Source organism: Crocodylus siamensis, chromosome 5 (genome assembly GCF_052110815.1).
Source record: "Crocodylus siamensis isolate JL-2025a chromosome 5, ASM5211081v1, whole genome shotgun sequence".
Lineage (NCBI taxonomy): Eukaryota > Metazoa > Chordata > Crocodylia > Crocodylidae > Crocodylus > Crocodylus siamensis.
The window spans coordinates 54,241,555-54,260,344 of NC_143399.1; the positions used below are offsets into that span (position 1 = coordinate 54,241,555).

Consider the following 18,790-nt stretch of genomic DNA (forward strand, 5'->3'; position numbering starts at 1 on the left):
TGGCAAAGCCTGTGGCTTTTTTTTTTTGTTTAGTGAAGGATTGTGCAGTGGAGGATGCTTGGCTCAGGTGCTACCTGCTTTCTTTCCTCTGCACATACTGCTCCCCTCACTAGATAGACACAGGCCTTTTCACACATCAGGGGAGGCGGCACCGTACCTAGACTCCTAGTGGTCTCATGGTGAACTTTTAATATCAGGCCTATTTTCACCAGAGATAATGATAATTATAAAAGAATTAACATGTTGGGGGGCCCCCTTTCTGTCTGGGCCCCAGGGGCAGCCACTTAGTTTACTCACGCTTGTGTTTGGTCCTGAGGGTAAAGCCCCCCTTAGTATTAGGGACCACTAGTGATGTGTTACAGATTCCTTTGGACAAATAATAATGACTAATTAAGCACAGGCTTCTGGGCTTCTCACAGACTGGATTCTGCTCACAAGCATACAGCATTAATCTCTGGCTGCCTGAGCTGCTGTATTGGCACAGCTCCATAATTCAGGAACCTAATACTGGTGCTGCTTTTCCTCCCCAGTTTTGTTGATTTTAGTCCGGGGGTGACTAAAAGCTCCGACTTTGGTGCCAGGTAAAACTAAAGGGGAGTAGAGCAGTGTTAAATCCCTGGTTTCAGCAGCCATGTCAAAATGGGGGGGGATATACACTGCCATTGCAGGGGCTCCAGCAGCCACAGCAATGAGTCTCATGGGCCATATCTGTCCATGTTATGAGATTTCAGTAAGAATTATTGTGTGACTGTTCAGAATGTGTGCTCACTTTAACTAGTGTTAACTGTCTCATGAAAGGAGGCATTTTTTTTTTAGGGCCTTCTTGCTACCCCTTCTGCCCCCTCCTCCCCAAGTCCTTCAGAACCAAGGGTTCAACAAATTGCCAACTGCTCAAATCACAAGCAAGACTTTATGGGGGAGGATAAGGCAAGATGTAGCATTTCTTAAGCACTTAATACACATGCATACACCACATTCATACCTCAATTTCTATTTTGCGCTGGTATACATTACCCGTCTTATCAGTACTCAGATCAACTTAGTGGCCAGCCAGATTGGACCATCAGGAGCCCAGCTCCTACTCATGATCATCTCATCAGAAGAACCAATGCTCCAGGATGACATGCAGAACAAGACACACACACACACAAAAAATCAATACGTCTTGCCCCATCTTTTATAGCCTTGTCAATTCACCCAGTCCTCTGGGCTTTTGCTGTGTTATCACTGTGTTCTTTCTTGAAGGTCGACTGCCATTGTTCTTTTGGTGTTCTGGAGAGGATTCTTCCTGTTTGGTCTTTTATCTGTCTGCATTTTTTCAGCCAGTTGCTAGCTGATGTTTTCCTTTTCCACAGATAGACTTTCACCCCTTCTCTCACATAGAACATACAAAAGTCGAACACTTATGTGAAGCTGCAGAACAATACAAAATAGAGTTTAAGGCAGTGCAAAACGTACATAAAATTAAAAGTAATAGACAGTCTATGTGTATAACATACTGCTGTTACCTGACTCCAGGTAACCTTTCTTCACACTACAGATGATACCAACTGTCTTCACTTCTCACAGGTCTTGATCTTCCATGAATCTGGCCATCCTTCCTTCTGTGATTTTACTTGACTGCTGTCCCTTAAATTCCTGGGAATTCTCTTTTCCGTCTTTCATATTTTTGCAAATGTCTTAATCTTGTGCTGTGCCTGCATTCCCTTCTGACTTGAAGAAGAATGCATTGCATTTGAAAGTTTGTCTAAGTCTATTGCAACTGTGCAGCTGGTCCAATTCTAGATCTCGCCCACAAAAATCCTGGGTTCTTGCTAGGGGTGTACTAATAAAGATTTTTTGGGCCGTTATGAATGGTCAATTTATTGACCAGCCATATTGACTGATCCAATTGCTGATATGCAGCCCAGCAGCTTGAAGAGCAGTGTCTGGCTGGTAAGTCTGATGGGGGCAAGAGGCATTTAGGAGGGATGGGGGGATTGAGGCCCCCACAGTGAGGGAGGGAGTGGAGCTGGAGCTGGGGCTAGGGCAGGGGCAGAGGCAGGTGCTGCACAGGTGGGGTGGGGCACGGGATGGAGCTGGCAGCTTGTCCAGAAGGTGTATGGGGGCAGCTCCTGCCACTGCGTGAACCCCCGGGGCAGCCATGGGGGGCATATGCCCCCCGGATCTGTGCGTGAGATGAGGGTGGGCCAGGGGCTATACCAGTCTCTTCCCAGTGGCTGTGCTTGGGGTAGGGCAGGCAGTGGTGGCACTGGGAGGGGGGTGTAGGGGTTCTACAGACACCCTAAAATTTGCTGTAGCTCCCCCCCCCCCCCCCCCGGTACCTGCCCTGCCTGGGTAAAGTGGAGCCTCCAGCCCTGTGTGCACAATAGCAGCCTGCCTTTGCCCAGTGCACAGATCTGGGGGTCGTGCTCCCCCATGCCTACCCTTGTGGGTGTGCGCAGCAGTGGGAGCTGCCCCCTGCACCCCTGGACAAGCTACTAGCTCTGTCCCACGCCGTGCCCTGCCCCAGCCCCACTCTCTCCTTCATGCCCCACCATGCCCCTTCCCCTCAACAGACTTACTGGTTGGACGCTGCTCTCCAAGCTGCTGGGCTGCACTCCAGGCCGCATGCGTGCTGCAGCTGTACGCATACACGTGGCATTTATCAGTGACATTATCAGCCAATAAAAGCCAATTGCCAATAATGTCAATTATGAGGATATGGACCAATGTATTGGTGCACTTCTAGTTCTCAGATAAAATACAAGTGCTGATTCATGAGAAGGAGTCTGGGTGAAAGGAAGTCTAATGCAGAGTGGGGTTTTTACCCTCAGAATTAACAGCTTTTATGTAGTGTTTAAAACTTACACTGATTTTTTGGGAGGTCCTTTGCAGGTTTAGGTTTATTAACCACCTGTGAAAATGAGGTACATGGAGTCCCAGCAAACAGTTGTGTGGTACCAGTGATTTACTGTTTCTTTTGTTTTAAAGGTTACTGCTTCACCAGTCAACCTTGTGTAACTGTTGACAAGCTCCTATTGATTGTGGAAGCAAACAGCTTTGTGGCTTGTCCTTAATTTGGCAAATTAAGTAGGTTGCAGATTGTTTCATTACAAACAGTCTGTGCTTTACTATGTTGGAGACATAATTTTGCACTACTACTAACTAACATTATTTTCCTTAGGGTTTTGAGATGTCTAAAAAGAAACCCAAAAAATCTAGCCGGGAGGATGGTTTGGATGACTTGGACAACAAAGTAAGAAAAATAATGTATTTTGTGAAAATATCATATCTTAATAGCATTTAAATTTTGCAGGTTGTTTCACAGGAGAATGAACTGGAGATTGAAATGAGAGATTATTTTTCATTTTTGGTTTGCTAGAAATGATCCAGGACAGAGTAATGGTTCTGGGAGCTTTGTTGTGAGCTTGGGCTGAGGCTTTGTTTATGTGGCATACTTGACCAGCAAAATACTCCAGTGTTGCAAACGTATATGCTAATGGAAGTTGACCCAGCATTAGGGACCCTGATGTAGATGGGACACAGGCTGCCTCAAGCCTTATAACCTACAACAGGGTTGTCTAACTTGTAAGATATGTTTTCCCTCCCTTGATGCGCTCTGGTAGGCATCCCGTACCATGTGCCCTGCCCCCGCAACACTTTGCTGTGCCATGCAGGCTTGCTTCCTCTCTTCTCCCTAGCCCTGCAGCCCACATTGAACCATGCTCTGGCAGTAGCTGGAGCAGTGAGAGCACTGTGGGCCTCAGCTTACCTCCTCGTGGGCCACATGCAGGCTGTGAGTTGAACAGCCCTGAGGTACAGCATAGATCAGATTAGTTTTGTGCAGAGTTGTGTCACTGTTCTTGAAACGCAATGTTGGGCAGCCTCTTCTGCTACAGCTGCTGGAAGAACTGAACTGAAATTAAATAAACTAACAGCGCTTTACTATAAATTCAGTGCATTCCTGTGCTGAGCCCCATGCGTGCCCAGAAGAGGCTGCATCTCAGTTGGACCCAGCTTGCTCGATATCTGTATAGATTGGGTGCTTTAGTGGGGCTTTTTTGCTGCTTTTAACTAATAGCTGATTGACTCAGCTTTAGATAAAAGTGCCAAAAAGCACTGCTGATGCACCTAATCTATAGCATGACTGCAGAGCTTGGTCAAAGTAATGTGCTGCTGCTTCTGGTAAAGCGCTTTTATTTATTTATTTATTTATTTTGCAAACAGTTATTTTGCAAAATGTTTGCAAACATTTTATGTGTATAACAAGTGCCAGGGTCTGGCTGGGATGACCCTGGTGGCCACACAGCTCCTCCTCTACTTTGGCTCAAGGGCACCCTTCATATTCTCTCACTTGCCATGCCTGCCTTTCTTGGAATTTTATAGAATGTGAAAGGGGAGGTGCCAAAGGTTCTAGATCAAGCCTCTGTATCACTGCCAGCAGCTCCCTCCTGGATCCCACTGGTCCCAGTCCTGCACCTGCACTAGGTGGGCCCTCTTGGCTTGTTTGTGCCTCCAGGGCACCTGTTGTCTTACAGGTTGTTTGTGGCTTCTGAGCTCCCCTGAAGCCATGTCCATGCCTTGCAGATGTTAGCATTCAGTTACTCTTCTTGTTTGGGCTTTGGCCTTCATAATCTTTTCTTGCTGGACCCTCTAGCCCAGGCCCGCTACCTGACCTGCCTTCTACGTTCCAGCCTTTGTCTCACCTACTTTGGCACTGCACCTCCCCCCCCCCGGACTCTTCCACTGCCCCCCTTGGGCACTGCTGGGACTTCCTTTATCCCTCCCATTGACTGGAATGATACTCCCATTTCAGTCCACTGGTATAAACTATAATGCAGGAATAAGCCCTCTGGTTATAACAGATTCCATACTGGGTTTGAACATAAAACATCAGTTCCTTGGTTGTACCACAAACTCCACTCCACCCTGAGTCCGATTCCCCTGTATGCAAGCAGTATTCTACTTGCATTTTCCCAAGGTAGCCCAGGTGTCAGTCAGGAACTCCTCTATAGCCTGTCAGCTCAGGAGCTCTTTTCTCTGCACCTTGCCTGGCCAAACTGCCTGTCCTGGCTCAGGCCCTAGGCATATATGTTCCCTAAGCCCCTGTACTTTTCTGGTCAGGTGACTTCTGCAGCCACCCACAAGTTCTGGGCTTGATGGAACAGCCAGTCTGCCTTTCCTCCTGCGGCTACCCCTTCTTAACTGCCCGAGGTCCATCTGCTGCACCCTCTCTCAAAGTAACAGGAGCCCTAAACTCCCTGTTGCAGTGTGGCCATATCTTGTACATATGGCCATAATATCTAGGGGTGCACTGATAGACATTTTGGGGCCTGATATAGATAGCTGATATTTAAGGAGACATATCGTCCGATACCAGTCTGATTTCTGATACAGCTGCCTCCAGCTGGAAAGTCTGGTGTGGTGGAAGGAGAGCGGGGAGGGAAGGGGCATGGGGGAGACAGGTCAACGGCCCCCAAGGTGAGGGAGGGGGCAGAGGTAGGTGCTGTCTGGGGAGAGGGGGCCAAGTCACAGCTTGGGGGAGCAGGTGGTTCCTGCTGCTGCTTGCACCCTGGGAGGGCTTGGTAGGCGGGGGATGTGTGCCCCCCAGATTGGGGCGGGGTAGGCTGCAGCTGGGTCTGTGCAGGGCTGGGCCTGGAATGGGTGTTGGCAGCACTGGGATGATGCTGTATCCATCCCAGATTTCACCACCACTCTGCTCCCAGCGCTGCCACCACCAGCCACCCGGTGCATCCCTGGCTTAGTGCCCTGCTTCCATCCACATGCTGGTAAGAGTCGTGGCTGGTTGTGGTGGCGCTGGGAGGGGAGCAGTGGCAAAATCTGGGGTGGATGCAGCATCCTCCCAGTGCTGCTGGCGCCTGCCCCAAGCCCAGCCCCTGCCAAGAAGAGCCCTTGCTGCAGCCTGCTCCACCCTGCCCTGCGCAGATCCAGGGGGCACATGCCTCCTCCACCCCCCCCCCCCCCCCCCCCAGTGCCCTCTTGGGGTGAAAGCAGAGGCAGGAGCTGCCCCCACTCTCCTATCAGCCGCAGCTCCGCCTCCTCCCCCCCACCGCACTTGGGCAGTTCCTGTCCCTCCCTTACCACGGGTGGCATTGATCTGCCCCACTTTCCCCCAAGCCCCTTCCCTACCACCACAATGGACTGACCAGCTGCAGGCAGCTCTCCATGTTGATGGCTGTGCTCCTCGCTGCCTGAGTGCTGCCCCTATTGGGCTGATTATCTGATACAGCCAGTTTTCTTTATATTGATACTGATCCGGTATTGGACCGATGTATCAGTGCACCTCTAATATCTTCTAGATTAGATAGAAGCTTTATTTGGAAGAAATGTGTGTTTTTATATAAAAATGTATGTCTGTACTTAAAATTGTGGCTTACTCATAGGATGTTGGATACACATGAATGAATTGTGACTATATCCAGTCTTTTGAAGTCTTTGTAACCTGAAGTCTGTTTATATGCCTCTTTCTTAAGTTCCTTATGTTTCCTCAGAAATTAAAGGCATATTCAACAGAAATAATTATAGTGGAGCAGGTTAGCAGCTTCTTTCATAGGCTGCCTATACACATGCTTGTGTTGGGGAGGAGGAATTAGACTGGTTCCCAGATAGCCGCTTTAAATAAATGGCTCACTGTCGCATGCATTAAGCACTGCGTGTTTCAAAATGGCTGCAGGACTTCAGTGAAGACTTTAGATAAAGTGCCTCCACGGCCATTTTGAAACATGCAGCAGCCTCAGGCATGCAGTGGCGAGGTGATCCTGGAGTGTTCTTATTAGAACCTGGGTTAATCGAATCAGCTCTGACGCATTCTAATTAGAACATGAACAAGCATGTGTATAGGCACCCATTGATTGCTGGTCCAAATTTTAGTACATCTAGTACCTGTTAATTTTATCAAGATATTTTTATTTTACTGCAATTCAGTGATTTCTAACATATAAAAAACTTTTTTGCTTTCAGAAATCTGGAGGGACAGGAATTTCTAATAGTCTTAAAAAAGGGAAGCTAGAATTTCAAAGGTAAATGCATACTTTGTTCCTAAGTATAAAAACAAATCCATGAGATAAATTATTATAAATAAAAACGTTGTTTGACTTGTGTCAGAGCATGGGACCTTTTCCAGGGTAGAACATTTGTCCTTGTATTCTTTGATAAATTTAGCTTAAACCAGTCAAGTTATGATGACATTTGGGAGATTAGGGTGTTAATTTTTTTTTAATCTTCATAAATGCATGCTACTTTACTTTAAACAGTAGAACAGTGACATTATTCCATTGGTTCTCTGTTCTTTTCTTGTTCTCTCCATTTTGAGTAGTGGATTTCTTAATAGCAATGGGCACCTATACACAGGCATTGAGGCTGCTCCAGCACGTTGTAATTACAGTGCATCGGAGTGAGTCCTCAGGAGTGTGATAATTACTGTGCTCCAGCAGACTCTAGTGTCACATGCATCAGCATCCCTGTGCTGAAAAATGGTGGCAGGAGCACTTTAACTAAAGCTCATTTGATGAGTTTTAATTAAAGCATCTCTGCTGCCATTTTTCAGCATGGGCATGCTGATGCACATGATGCTTTGGGTGCTTTAATTAGAGTGGTTCTTGGATAAGTGGCCACCTGTGTATGCTGGCCAGGGCTGGGGCTAGGACCCTTGGTGCTTGTGGGTGGGAGCGTGGTGTAGGCTGTCCTGTGAGGGAGCAGGCAGGGCTGCGGGGGTAGATTTAGGCCAGATGGGGAACAGAGAGAGGAGAGGGTGTTAGATCACATCTGCATGGCACCACCTGGGTGAGCTCTGTTGACATTCCCCCTGTGGTGGGCTAGCAGGGGGTGCTCCTGTGCTGAGCCACCCACCTCACTGCGGCCAAACACCTTCCAGGTTCCAAGTGCCTCCCTGGGGCGCCTCGCATCTGGCCAACCCCCTTTCTGGAGCATGCCCGCTAGCCTGGGGGTAGAGATGCCACCACCCAGGGACGGGCTTGATTCTGGCACAGTCTCCCCTGGGAAACAAAGGCCTAGCAGCCCTTGAGTGTACTTGACTCGCTTCAAGATCTCGGGGTGCTTCCCTCAGCCAGAAGCACAAATAGTGGTCTCCCTTAGTCAGCCGTACCAAGGGGACCCCAAGGCATTATCTAGACCCACTCCCAATAAGTCTCCCATGCTAGGTACAAAGGAGAACTTAATTGGTTACACGGAGTAGGGTTGGATTAGGGTACAGAGTTGAGTAGGATCAGAGAAATCCCATAGAGAAAACAGGGTGGCTGGAGTAGCCTTTGATCATGCATCTGAGTTACTGCAAGGTATATATCTAGTTAGATCTCAGGTAGCTTACTCACAAGTATCATCCGGAGGCAGATGGAGATTCCCTCTGGAGGCAGGCAGTTCCTTGATCATGAGTTTTGAGAGAGGGAGAGCAAGTTTCAGATGGTCCAGCTCTTCTCTCTCTCTGAGTCTTCCTCATGGCTGGTGTCCCTTCCTCCTGGGCAGTCTTTAACTTATATAGCCTGTATGACCGCATTTAACTGGTCCAGTGGAGGCCAGCACTTGTTGGCTGTCAGTCAGCCAATTTGAAATGCATCGCTGGTTGCTGGGCAGTCTGGCAGTCTGTAGCCCACTAGAGAGCCAAGCTTCTCACCTGGGTATGTGATACCAGTCACATAGGTAGAGGGAGGAGGTTTCTCCCCTCCTGCAGGAATATATTTAGCTCAGGTTACCTAAAGAGAGAGGGTAAGGTATGTACCCTCTGCAGGGCCTATATAAACCAAATTGTCACAGCAGAGTTTTTGGGGAGAAACAGAAGTGGCCTTCTGCCACACTAAATCTGCATGGCACTACCTGGGTGAGATCTGTTGACATGGCCTCTGTTCCATTCCCTTCCTCTTTCAGCCAGGACCCAGCATGTGGGCAGCCCCCCCCACCCCGCTGCTCCACAGTATGCAAAAGTTAAGATTTTATTTTGTGCTGTTATGCAATCACCTCTATATATACTACTCCAAAACCACCCCCCAACAAACCTATAAGTCAGGACAAATATTATTTTTTAAATAAAATTTAAGATATGCTGTAGTAGATGTTTGATTTATAGTATATGATTTCTGTTAGGCCCCAGCTCCATGTGATGCCTAATGACTGGGGAGACAGCGGGTTGGTGCACACATTGCTTCTTCCAACAGCTTTATTGAAAATGGAGGGAGCTTCAGGCAAGCTCCAGCAAACCGGGGAGCAGCCATGAACTTTAGTTCTTTTCATATTTATACACTGTGGTTTATGCTTATTAACATTTACCCCACCTTTGTCCTTCCTTTGTTCCACCCTTATTCCTTCCCATCTTACGGTCTGCCTCTGTTTACTGTTTATTTAATTAGCATGGAATTACCTATGCATTTCACTTATTTACATGTCTTTTTGCCATGAACGCATACCTAAGACCCTGACCCCTGCTTCTTTCATTCACTTGTGGTCTCTTGCTGATTTCTTCACCATCTCCAAGGTCTTACTTATGCTTTATCTCCTGATGATAGCTGGTGGTCTGCATGCTGTTTTTCTTACACAATGATCTATATATCATATAACAATACTGTATTGTTAGGAAAATGCTTGCCTAAACATTTTGCAATGTTACTTTTAATATACCATTCTGCCTTGTGGTTAGCAGCTTGCTAGGCCACAGGTTATAGTCTTTTATTCAGTTGCAAATCTAATGCTCCCCAGGATCCAAATGCTGTTACCCTAACAATTTTTTTATCTATAATTTGTTAAAATAATATCTTCTGAAAGATTGTGTATGCAGCCCTCAACAGCTCACCAGAACTCATTAAGTGTCCCATCAGCTGAAATAATTGTCCATCCCTGCCCTAGAGCTAAGCGGCTTGGACATAGCCTCGCTGTAGGTATCTTACCCCTCTGCAGTGAGGCAAGTGCAGGCATGAGAGAGGTAGGTTTCAAAATGGTTTACAATAATTTATACATTTTTAAAAAGTAAAAACATCATTACTCTAAAATGTAGCACTTCAGATTGTTTGTTTACTGTAGACTTAACTATGAAAGAATTTGTGCAGAACTGGAATTGTTAGACATAAATAGGTAGGCTAATGTCACACCCACACTGTAACCAGCGCTGTACATTCTGCAGTGCAGTGCAGATGGAATCTAGCTTCTGTGTGTTTAAACTTCAGCAGGCCGTGTACAGCTCAGAAATGTGGTTGAAGTGCTGTTCAGTCTCATCAGTGCAGCAAGACTGAACTTTGTTTCTGCACCATTGAGGGCACTATTATGTTATAATCCCTGGAGTTAGTAGCTGGTACCATACAGACAAGATCTGCCAGCATTAGACAGCTAGCACTGTTGTACACGGTGTAAAATAAGTAAGACTGTTGTCACTTTTCAAGGACAGCTTGCTACGAATTCATTGTAAACTAAAGAAATTCCAAATTCAGACAGCCTGGATTATAAATGTATAGTAATAATTGTATACAGACCCCCTTAGTTTTTGGTTCTGTTGCCTTAGGTATAGTGTCACAGGGCTGTTCAGCTGGCAGCCTGTGGGCTCCAATTTGCAGCCAGTTGTGTGGCTTCTGCTGCCTTTACATCCTCAGCTTCCAAGGCTTCCCCCATAGGTCTGGGTGTCGCTCCCTACTGTTGTTGCTGCCTTCCTGTATTGTCTATTCCTGCTACTGCTGTTGCTTCACACCCTAGGGCTACAGGAAGCTCCAAGCTCTGTCTCCCTCTCTCAGCTTCAACTTCCTGCCATGCCCATGGGGGTGGGGCAGTGTGGCTTGCAGCTGTTTACAAGTTGAATAGCCTTGCTGTAACATGTGTGTTTATAATTATAATGTGACTTTTGTGTTCCACTTCCATAGATTCAAAGTCGATAATAGCATGAAAGAGAAGCAAAACCAAAGTTACGTTTCACAAAGCACTGATGAAAGATTTCAGAGGGAGTCTTCAAACAGTACCGAAACCACCAATGATTCTTCAATCCTGTCTGGGAAGCGTGGGAGGATAACTATACAATTTAAGCATAAAGACACTAAACATGAAAAAAATGCCTGTGATTCTGGTATGGCCCCTGATAGCAAGAAAAGCTGTAACAAAGACCAGCACTTTGAGGGAAGAGGAGAGAGAAAGATACGGCCTAGTTTTGCTGTCCAAAAGGACAAGCTAATGAAGAAGAAAAAAGAGAAAGCTGAGCTCAACAAACTGAAGGCTAGAGTTGAGCAGACTATGTTGGAAAAGTTCACGACTGCTGCATGTCAGCCTCATCTACTAAGAAAGAAGTCTCACAGCTCAAAAAAATGCAGTGATGATTTCAGAATTCAAAAAAAGTCTTCTACCTTTCCAGAGACTAAGGTTGATGGCCCCCCCAGTAATGCATCGGGCTCATCCTTTGCAATATGCAAGGAAGAAAGTCTAGGAAGCTGCAAAGAATTAGCTAACAAAAATCATAATGCCATTAAATATAAACCATCATGTTATTCAACTGAAATACCTAAACGATGGGAATATCATAAGCAGACAAAACAGCAGGCTGAGTCCAGCAAAACTGCTGGTACTTCAGAGACTGAAAAAAGGAACCTTGAAGTTAAACCATTACATTTAAAACAGGTGAAGTAAAAAGACTCTGGCTATTTCAGTAGTAAATAAATGCTTGTTTTATGATAGTTTCAGCTTTATATCTGAATTCATGTTGGTCTGGCCACAATTAAGATTAATTTGAGCCTGATTTAATCCATGGGATTCTCAGCTGAATTTGCACAAACTGAAATAAACACAGTGGTGATATACATCAGGGTTGAACTATAGTTGTAGATCAGCTTCAGGGCATCTTGTTAAACCCCTGGTGACTTGTGACCCTGAATTGATTAAAAGGTTTTAATGTTTCTAAAAGGGCTTTTTTAAATGTAAGTGTTTGTGTCTCCTGCACTCTGATCTCATTAGACTAATAGTCTTTTTTTACTATGTCAAACAAATTCCTCAACTTTTTGTCATGCTATTGGAAAACTAGAATACATGAATACTAATTTTCTCACCAAGTCAGAGAGAATATTTTTTTAGTTATCTATTTGATTTGTTAAATTCAGAATCAGTAAGTTCTCTAAAAGTTTTGTATTTGTACCTTCATTTCTCTCTACAGAGCTTTGAAGTTCCATGTTCTTCTGCCTCCCCTGAAGCCAGTCAGAATTCAGAGACAGACCAAGAGGTTAGTAATTCTGTAGCAGGGGCGGGTAATTATTTTGGGCAGAGGGCCGCTTACTGAGTTTTGGCAAGCCATCGAGGGTCACATGGCAGGCAGCCCAGGTCAGGTAAATATTAATTTTCTACATATCTTCAGGCCCTCATAGGCTGGATAAAATGGCCTGGCGGGCCGCATTTTGCTCACCCCAGTACTATAGTATTTTTGTTAAATATCATGGTTGTTGAAATATGAATCTGAGGTCATAAAATTCCTTGGATGATGTTCTACATTATTGGTGTGGTATCTTTTATTCCTGATGGCTCTTTTTGCCCTCAAGTACTAATACAAACCCAGTTAGAGGGTGTTTTTTTTCAGGAAGTGCTTGATAGAGGCATACTTACATGTCATAGCTTAGTTTTTCACCTTCTATTGGCTGTGGGACCTTGCATTTATATGTAGACCACAACAGCTTTATTTTCCAACATCTGTTTAGTTTTTCAGTGAAGATGGACAACCATTTCTTAAGAATTGTAGTTAGCAGGGAATTTTCAGCCAATGTAGTCAGGAGAAGAACGAGCCTATCAGCTTCATACAGAAATGTGGCTGCAAATTAAATTTGGACTTTACATATTTGGGTATGTGTTGCAGAGTCTCTTTTTTTTAACAATAGATGCAGATAATAGAAGACTTGCATGCTGCTCGTATTGACAGAAAGATGGTTTTGCCAGTTGTACAGACTTGTGGAGAGCTAACCAGTATGGAAATAGATCTTCCAGAACAAGATGCAGATATTTCTGCTGGTATGTTATCTGCAAGAATTTTGAGATTATTCTGGTGTCTACTTTTTATCTTGACAACACTTTAAGTAACAAATGTCCTGGGCAAGGATCATGGAAGAATGAATTGTTATAACCACGTTCTCCTCTTCAGCAGATACGACTTCTGGTTTGAACCTTTTGATAGTGATTGACACCAACATAATGATTAGTCATCTAAAGTTTATCAGGACTCTGAAAACGGAAGATATACCAGGTATGTGAATGCAGCTGAACAACGGAAGGGTTTAAAAGGAATCGACATATTCATGAAATATAGGACAATAAAAACCTTACTCTAGTATCTATTGTTTTTTTCCCATGATATAGGAATGTATGCTGATGTCACAAACCATTCAAGTTGAATTAATACGGATAAATGGTTACGTGAATGACTGGTGGTATTATCACTGATTTGTATAATGCCAGTCTTTTTTACTTTTTCTCTTCTTCTGCTTTGTGGCTTTATTTTAGTATTTCCTAGTGAGCATGTAATCTGGCATTAATGGTTGTGGTAACTTCTTCCTCTTTGTTGCACAATATTGTCAAAATGTTGTATAGTGATACATGTTTGTTCATAATTACTTGACAAATGCCCTATTGAATGCCAGATTGAGTTTAACATTATAAAGAGGGAAATTCATTATTTAGACTAATTTTTAAATGCCAGATCACTTTTTTTTGAGTACAGAAGATAATGATTCTTACCAACTACTGTAGAAATCTGCTGTTTTATGTAAGGAAACAAATATGGTGTTTGCATTAAATGAAATTTACTTTAGTTGAACTGGAAGTTCAGAAACTCTTTTCTGTTAGGGGTTGGCAGACTTGCATTGATAATTCCCTGGGTGGTTCTACAAGAACTGGACAACTTGAAGAAAGGGAAGATGGTCCAACATGTTCGAGACAAAGCTATCCCTGCAGTTCAGTTCATCTACACTTGTCTCAAAAACCAAGATTCAAAGTTGTGGGGACAATCTATGCAGCTTGCTTCTCAAAAAATATGTAAGTTATGTACAGAGTCAACTTATCACTGGATTGTATGGTCCTCACAGCTTGATTAGTGTGAGCTTTAGCACCTACTGCTGGGTTTCATAAAATCAGTTTGACTGCAGTTACTGTATTAAAATTGGCTAACAATTTGAAGTTGTCAGACCAATTCATGAGCAGACTGATTCTTCCCCCATTGCATTGTTTCATATTGCTGTAGTAGAGGACAGACTCGGACCTAATGTATTTATCAGTCTTCTGTCATAGGCATATATTCTTGTGAGTTATTGAAAAATAGGCTACTTGCAGACAAAAAAAAAAAAAAAAAAGACAAACCACGCTTTACCAGAAAAATCAGCATGTTACTCTGACCTGGCTCTGCAGTATAGATCAGGCACTTGTGTGGCTTTCTGATGCTTTTATCTAAAGTTAGTTCAATCAGCTATTAGATAAAAGCCCCACTAAAGCACCTGATCTATGCAGATGTTGGGGGAGCCAGGTCCAGCTAACGTGCTGCCTCTTTTGGGCATGCAGAGTTTGAAGTGCTTTTTAAAAAAATATGTATTTATTTGTTTTTTATTTATTTACTGTCTGCAAGCAGCCATAATGCCATCTTTCATCGGTCCAATCAAAACTGCCTCTAATCAGCAGCAGATTTGTGAATAACTAACAAAGTAATGCCTTTTCATAATAAATATTTCACTCCTTACTATTTCATCAGTAAAGTTGAGAACACTGGAATAAGCAATTTCTGCTTTGTTTCTAAATTATATAGATAACCTGTAGGGAGTTAATTCATCCTATTATGTTAGGTATAGATTGTGTGTTTACTCTTGGCTCTTTAGCTACTGACCTAAACATGCTGAAAGCTGGGTAAGTAACTTGAAGTTGCATACAAAGAAATGAGCAGTTAAGACTGCAACCCATGAAATGTCAGCTTCCAGACATATGCTTAGTTCATGTTTCTTCCCTTTGCATGAACAAATATAGCATTTAAATACCATATTTTAAACGCGTTAGAATATTTCACGTTAGGCTATTTCCAAACATATAGTCATTGTGTTGCTAATCTTTCAGATGGCTTGAGTGATGAAAACAATGATGATCGTGTTTTGCAATGCTGTCTGCAGTATCGTAGCCTCTTCCCTCAAGCTGTTGTCATACTGTGCACGTGAGTTTAACATGTAGTTTAGTTTTTGAGGTCTGTATATGTAGGGATAAGAACAAATATCAATCTGACAACTCTTCCTGATCCCTCATTTTTAGATTGGCTTTGGAAGAAGCTTTTCTTTTCAAGCAGCAAAGTCATTCCATGCTTCTTTGAGGTATAAGAGAACAATTAAAAAAATCGCAAACTTTTAGGGAGTGCTTTTTCTCACCATTTCAGTTCATGCATACATGATTTGACATGCTTCATTTTCTGAAAAGTGTCCTATGTTCGATATTTGGTTTCTCTCATGTGTGGTATGGAGTATAAGTGAAATGGTGGTAAAGATTTGTTATGAGGTTGGTGAATAGGGGAAGGGCTTACGTTTGTTCTAGTTTTTTTTGCCTAGTTTTTTGTTACATTTTTAGTAGTAATCTAGTTACAAATATCAATACAGAGACTACTTTTATATCCATAATTCCATATTAAATTGGAGGCTCTGTGCCAACACCCAGGGCTTGCTCTGCTGTATTTTACAAGTGGAGATGAGCTCTGGATGCCAGGGTAGAGGCTCCTGATGAATCAGCTGAGTGGATCCTCAGCTGACTCTGCTGGTGGCTGGCTAGGATCAAGTCCTCAGCTGACCTGGCAGGTACTGTTGGCTGCCTACTTGGCTCAGGTCAGGAAGATTAGATGGGTAGAACAGTTTGACTGAGCCAGCAGCACCTGTGACATTCTGCGTGTAGGAAGTTAACAGAGCACCCGTAATTTTTTGCCCCTCTATTGCAACTACTTGTTTTTCTGGGGGTGTTTTTTGTCTCCCAGGGAAAATATACTTGCCAGTGTTGTCAAAGAAAGACACTTTCTGCCCCGTTCCCTTCATTCTGCCCTTCAAAAACAAGGTGCATATCTTATTTGGAGGTATGTTGTATGCAAGAAAATATGGTGGAATAAATCTCATTCCCTCATCCACAAGTTGTGCAGATCTAAAGCATGTTTAAAGGCACTCTGTGAGGTTTTGGGGTCTCCTTTTGGCTCTTAAATATTAAGAGCAGTTTAATGTTTACAGTGGCTCTTCTGGCTTAATTCAAACCTAAAATGTGATATAAAATGTTAAGTGTTTTTTTTCTATACTGCTTTTCAGAATACCTACTTTTTGACTTAACCGTTTAATTTATCCCCTTAAACTTCCCACTTTTTGTCAAGTAGTAATTTTTACATGCAGTCGACCTCTTCAAAGTATGTATTGGTTTAATGAAGACAAGCTTACCAGTGCATACAAGTTAATTTATAAAAATGTTTTTCCAAGTTCATCTTAGCAGTAGGTCAAAACAGAAATACTTGTCTTTATCACAGGGATGATAAAAATTTATGCAACAAAGCTCTGGTGAGTGAAGTCAAGGCATTATGCAAAACAGATTTGGTTGCTGCACTCCGGAACCTCAATGCGAACAATCTGAATAGCCATCAGGACATCCCGCAGCAGTCAGAAACTGGTTCGTTTGTTTTAGTGTGTAACTGGTTAGTTTGTTTAATGTGAAAACAGCTACATGAGGCATGTTGATCACAAATAAGTTTGCAAAAACAGTTGCTGTCATAATCTTTGAACCATTCACCATCGGTGTTGAAAATCTAATCTCTGTTCCCCAAAGGTAATTTTTAGTTTTCTTTAAAAGTTTGAGAGCTTAAGTTTATTTCCTTAGGACACTAAATATTGACAAGTTCACATGTAATTTTCCCAACAAAGTAAGTAGTAAGATGTCCATAGAAAAGGAAATTTCATTTATTTTGTTTTAAAATATGTGCTTTTATTTTATTGAAAATTCCATTTTCTTTTGTTTTTAAAACAGGGTAACACTAGCACCAAGAATTAAGCATATAAATGCTAAGATTGCTCCCTAATACTGTCAAATGTGAACACCTATGCTTGCATTTTGAGCGGTGGGTTATAATGCTGTTAGTTAACACCCAGGTGGCCAATTCTTACTGCTTAAGATACAAATACAGTTGTTTGTAATCAAGAGTATTGGGTAGAGTTCTTGTTTATAAACGGGCAAAGTTGCAGTGGATTTAGTTTAACTTAAATAATTTAGCCAGAGCTATACTTACTTTTAGAAGGATCTTTTTAAGTTGCTTGAATAAAATGTGGAGTAGAGTCATGAAAAAGTAATCTGGGAAATTAGGTTGTCTTCACCAGAGACTTTTTATAAAGAAAAACAAGAAGGTATAATTGGAAAAATGGGAAAACATAAGAAAATGGAAGTTTTGAATTGATACTTGGTGAAGTCCTGAACAGGGTGTCAAACTCATCTTGCCCAGTAGGCTGGATGAGTGGCACAGGGCTGGTCTGTTGGCCTGGTCAAGCCCACAGACTTCCCTGCCTGCAAGTTTGATCCAGTGCACATGATAACCACCTGGGCTGTTCTGGGATGCTTCCCTGAGTGGACAGTATAACCCAGGACCAAGCCCCAGTAAGTGCTATGGACAGTGCACATCCTGGTCGCTGTGCACAGGGCCAGTTTCATACAACATGCAGGTCAACAGGGGAACATTGGGGGCTGGTTTATGGGGCTTTGTGGAGCTTATGTTTGACACCCCAGTCTACAGAAAATAATGGATGAGGACCACAGAATTTCAAGGCCTACATGCAAATTTGGTAGTCTTCTCACCTCTTTATCTCAGATTCTTTTGATACCACATATATAAATCACATAAATTTATAACCAGAAACTTGGTAAACAACCTGTTTTCTCTTTAGTATTGGTTAGAAAGCAGAGAAAACTATGCAGACATAGCTGAATTTACTTAGAGACTACACTATTAGAGCATCCTGAGAGGCCTGTAAAACGAAAAGTCAAGAGGCTGAGTGAGCTCCTTTCATGCCCTGGGAAGACCAGGAGAAGGAAAAGATACTATACTGACTGTGAAGAAGGGTTGGGGGTCTCACCTGCCGTGGATTCATAGATGTTTGAGGTGGAAGGGACCTTAGATCATCGAGTCCAACCTCCTGCCTTGGGCAGGAAAGAGCACTGGGTTCAGATGACCCCACCCAGCTGCATGTCTAGCTTTCTCTTAAAGACCCCCAAGGTAGGGGAGAGCACTACCTCTCTTGGAAGCCCATTCCAGATTTTAGCAGCCCTTACTTTTAAAGAGGTTCTTCCTGATGTCTAATTTAAATCTGCTGTCTGTCAGTTTGTGGCCATTGTTTCTAGTTACTCCAAGGGGTACCCTGGTAAACGGAGCATCTCCTATTCCTTGCTGTCCCCCCAATGAATTTGTAGGCAGCCACAAGATCACCGTTCACCCTTCTCTTGCAGAGGCTGAAGAGATCCAGGGCTCTCAATCTCTCCTTGTAGGGTTTTGCCTGCAGCATTAGTGATGCGTAGGGGTGTACATGCACCCTCTGAGCATGGTGGTGCACCCCCCCCATGAAAAGTGTCGGTGGTGCCTGCGGGCGGTCACTGCTTACCACTGTGGGTGATTGTCAACCCTTGGTCGGTGCTGACCCTCCCTCCTCCTCCCCCCCCCAGCTGACAGCACCAGCGACGTCTGCAGGAGCTCCCTGCTTACTGCCGCCATGTCCCCCCCCGCCCCCCAGCTGCTGGGGGCATGCATTGTTCATGGCTTGCATACCCCTAACCATACAAGTTGCATACCCCTGAACCC

At 43.8% G+C, this 18,790-nt stretch overlaps 1 protein-coding gene across 5 annotated transcripts in view; it reads left to right on the forward strand.

Annotated features, from left to right (window-relative positions):
* SWT1 (SWT1 RNA endoribonuclease homolog) overlaps positions 1 to 18,790 on the forward strand; it is a 70,084-nt gene that overhangs the window by 790 nt on the left and 50,504 nt on the right. For 4 of the 5 annotated variants that reach the window (XM_090048317.1, XM_090048316.1, XM_090048318.1 and 1 more), the window contains exons 2-10: positions 3,167 to 3,238; positions 6,964 to 7,022; positions 10,857 to 11,601; positions 12,131 to 12,196; positions 12,843 to 12,972; positions 13,103 to 13,204; positions 13,804 to 13,992; positions 15,055 to 15,148; positions 16,481 to 16,620. In XM_090048317.1, coding sequence (XP_089904443.1) covers positions 3,167 to 3,238; positions 6,964 to 7,022; positions 10,857 to 11,601; positions 12,131 to 12,196; positions 12,843 to 12,972; positions 13,103 to 13,204; positions 13,804 to 13,992; positions 15,055 to 15,148; positions 16,481 to 16,620 — 1,597 coding nt within the window. The remainder of the gene's footprint in view (positions 1 to 3,166; positions 3,239 to 6,963; positions 7,023 to 10,856; positions 11,602 to 12,130; positions 12,197 to 12,842; positions 12,973 to 13,102; positions 13,205 to 13,803; positions 13,993 to 15,054; positions 15,149 to 16,480; positions 16,621 to 18,790) is intronic. The other variant, XM_090048315.1, reaches the window with a different exon arrangement.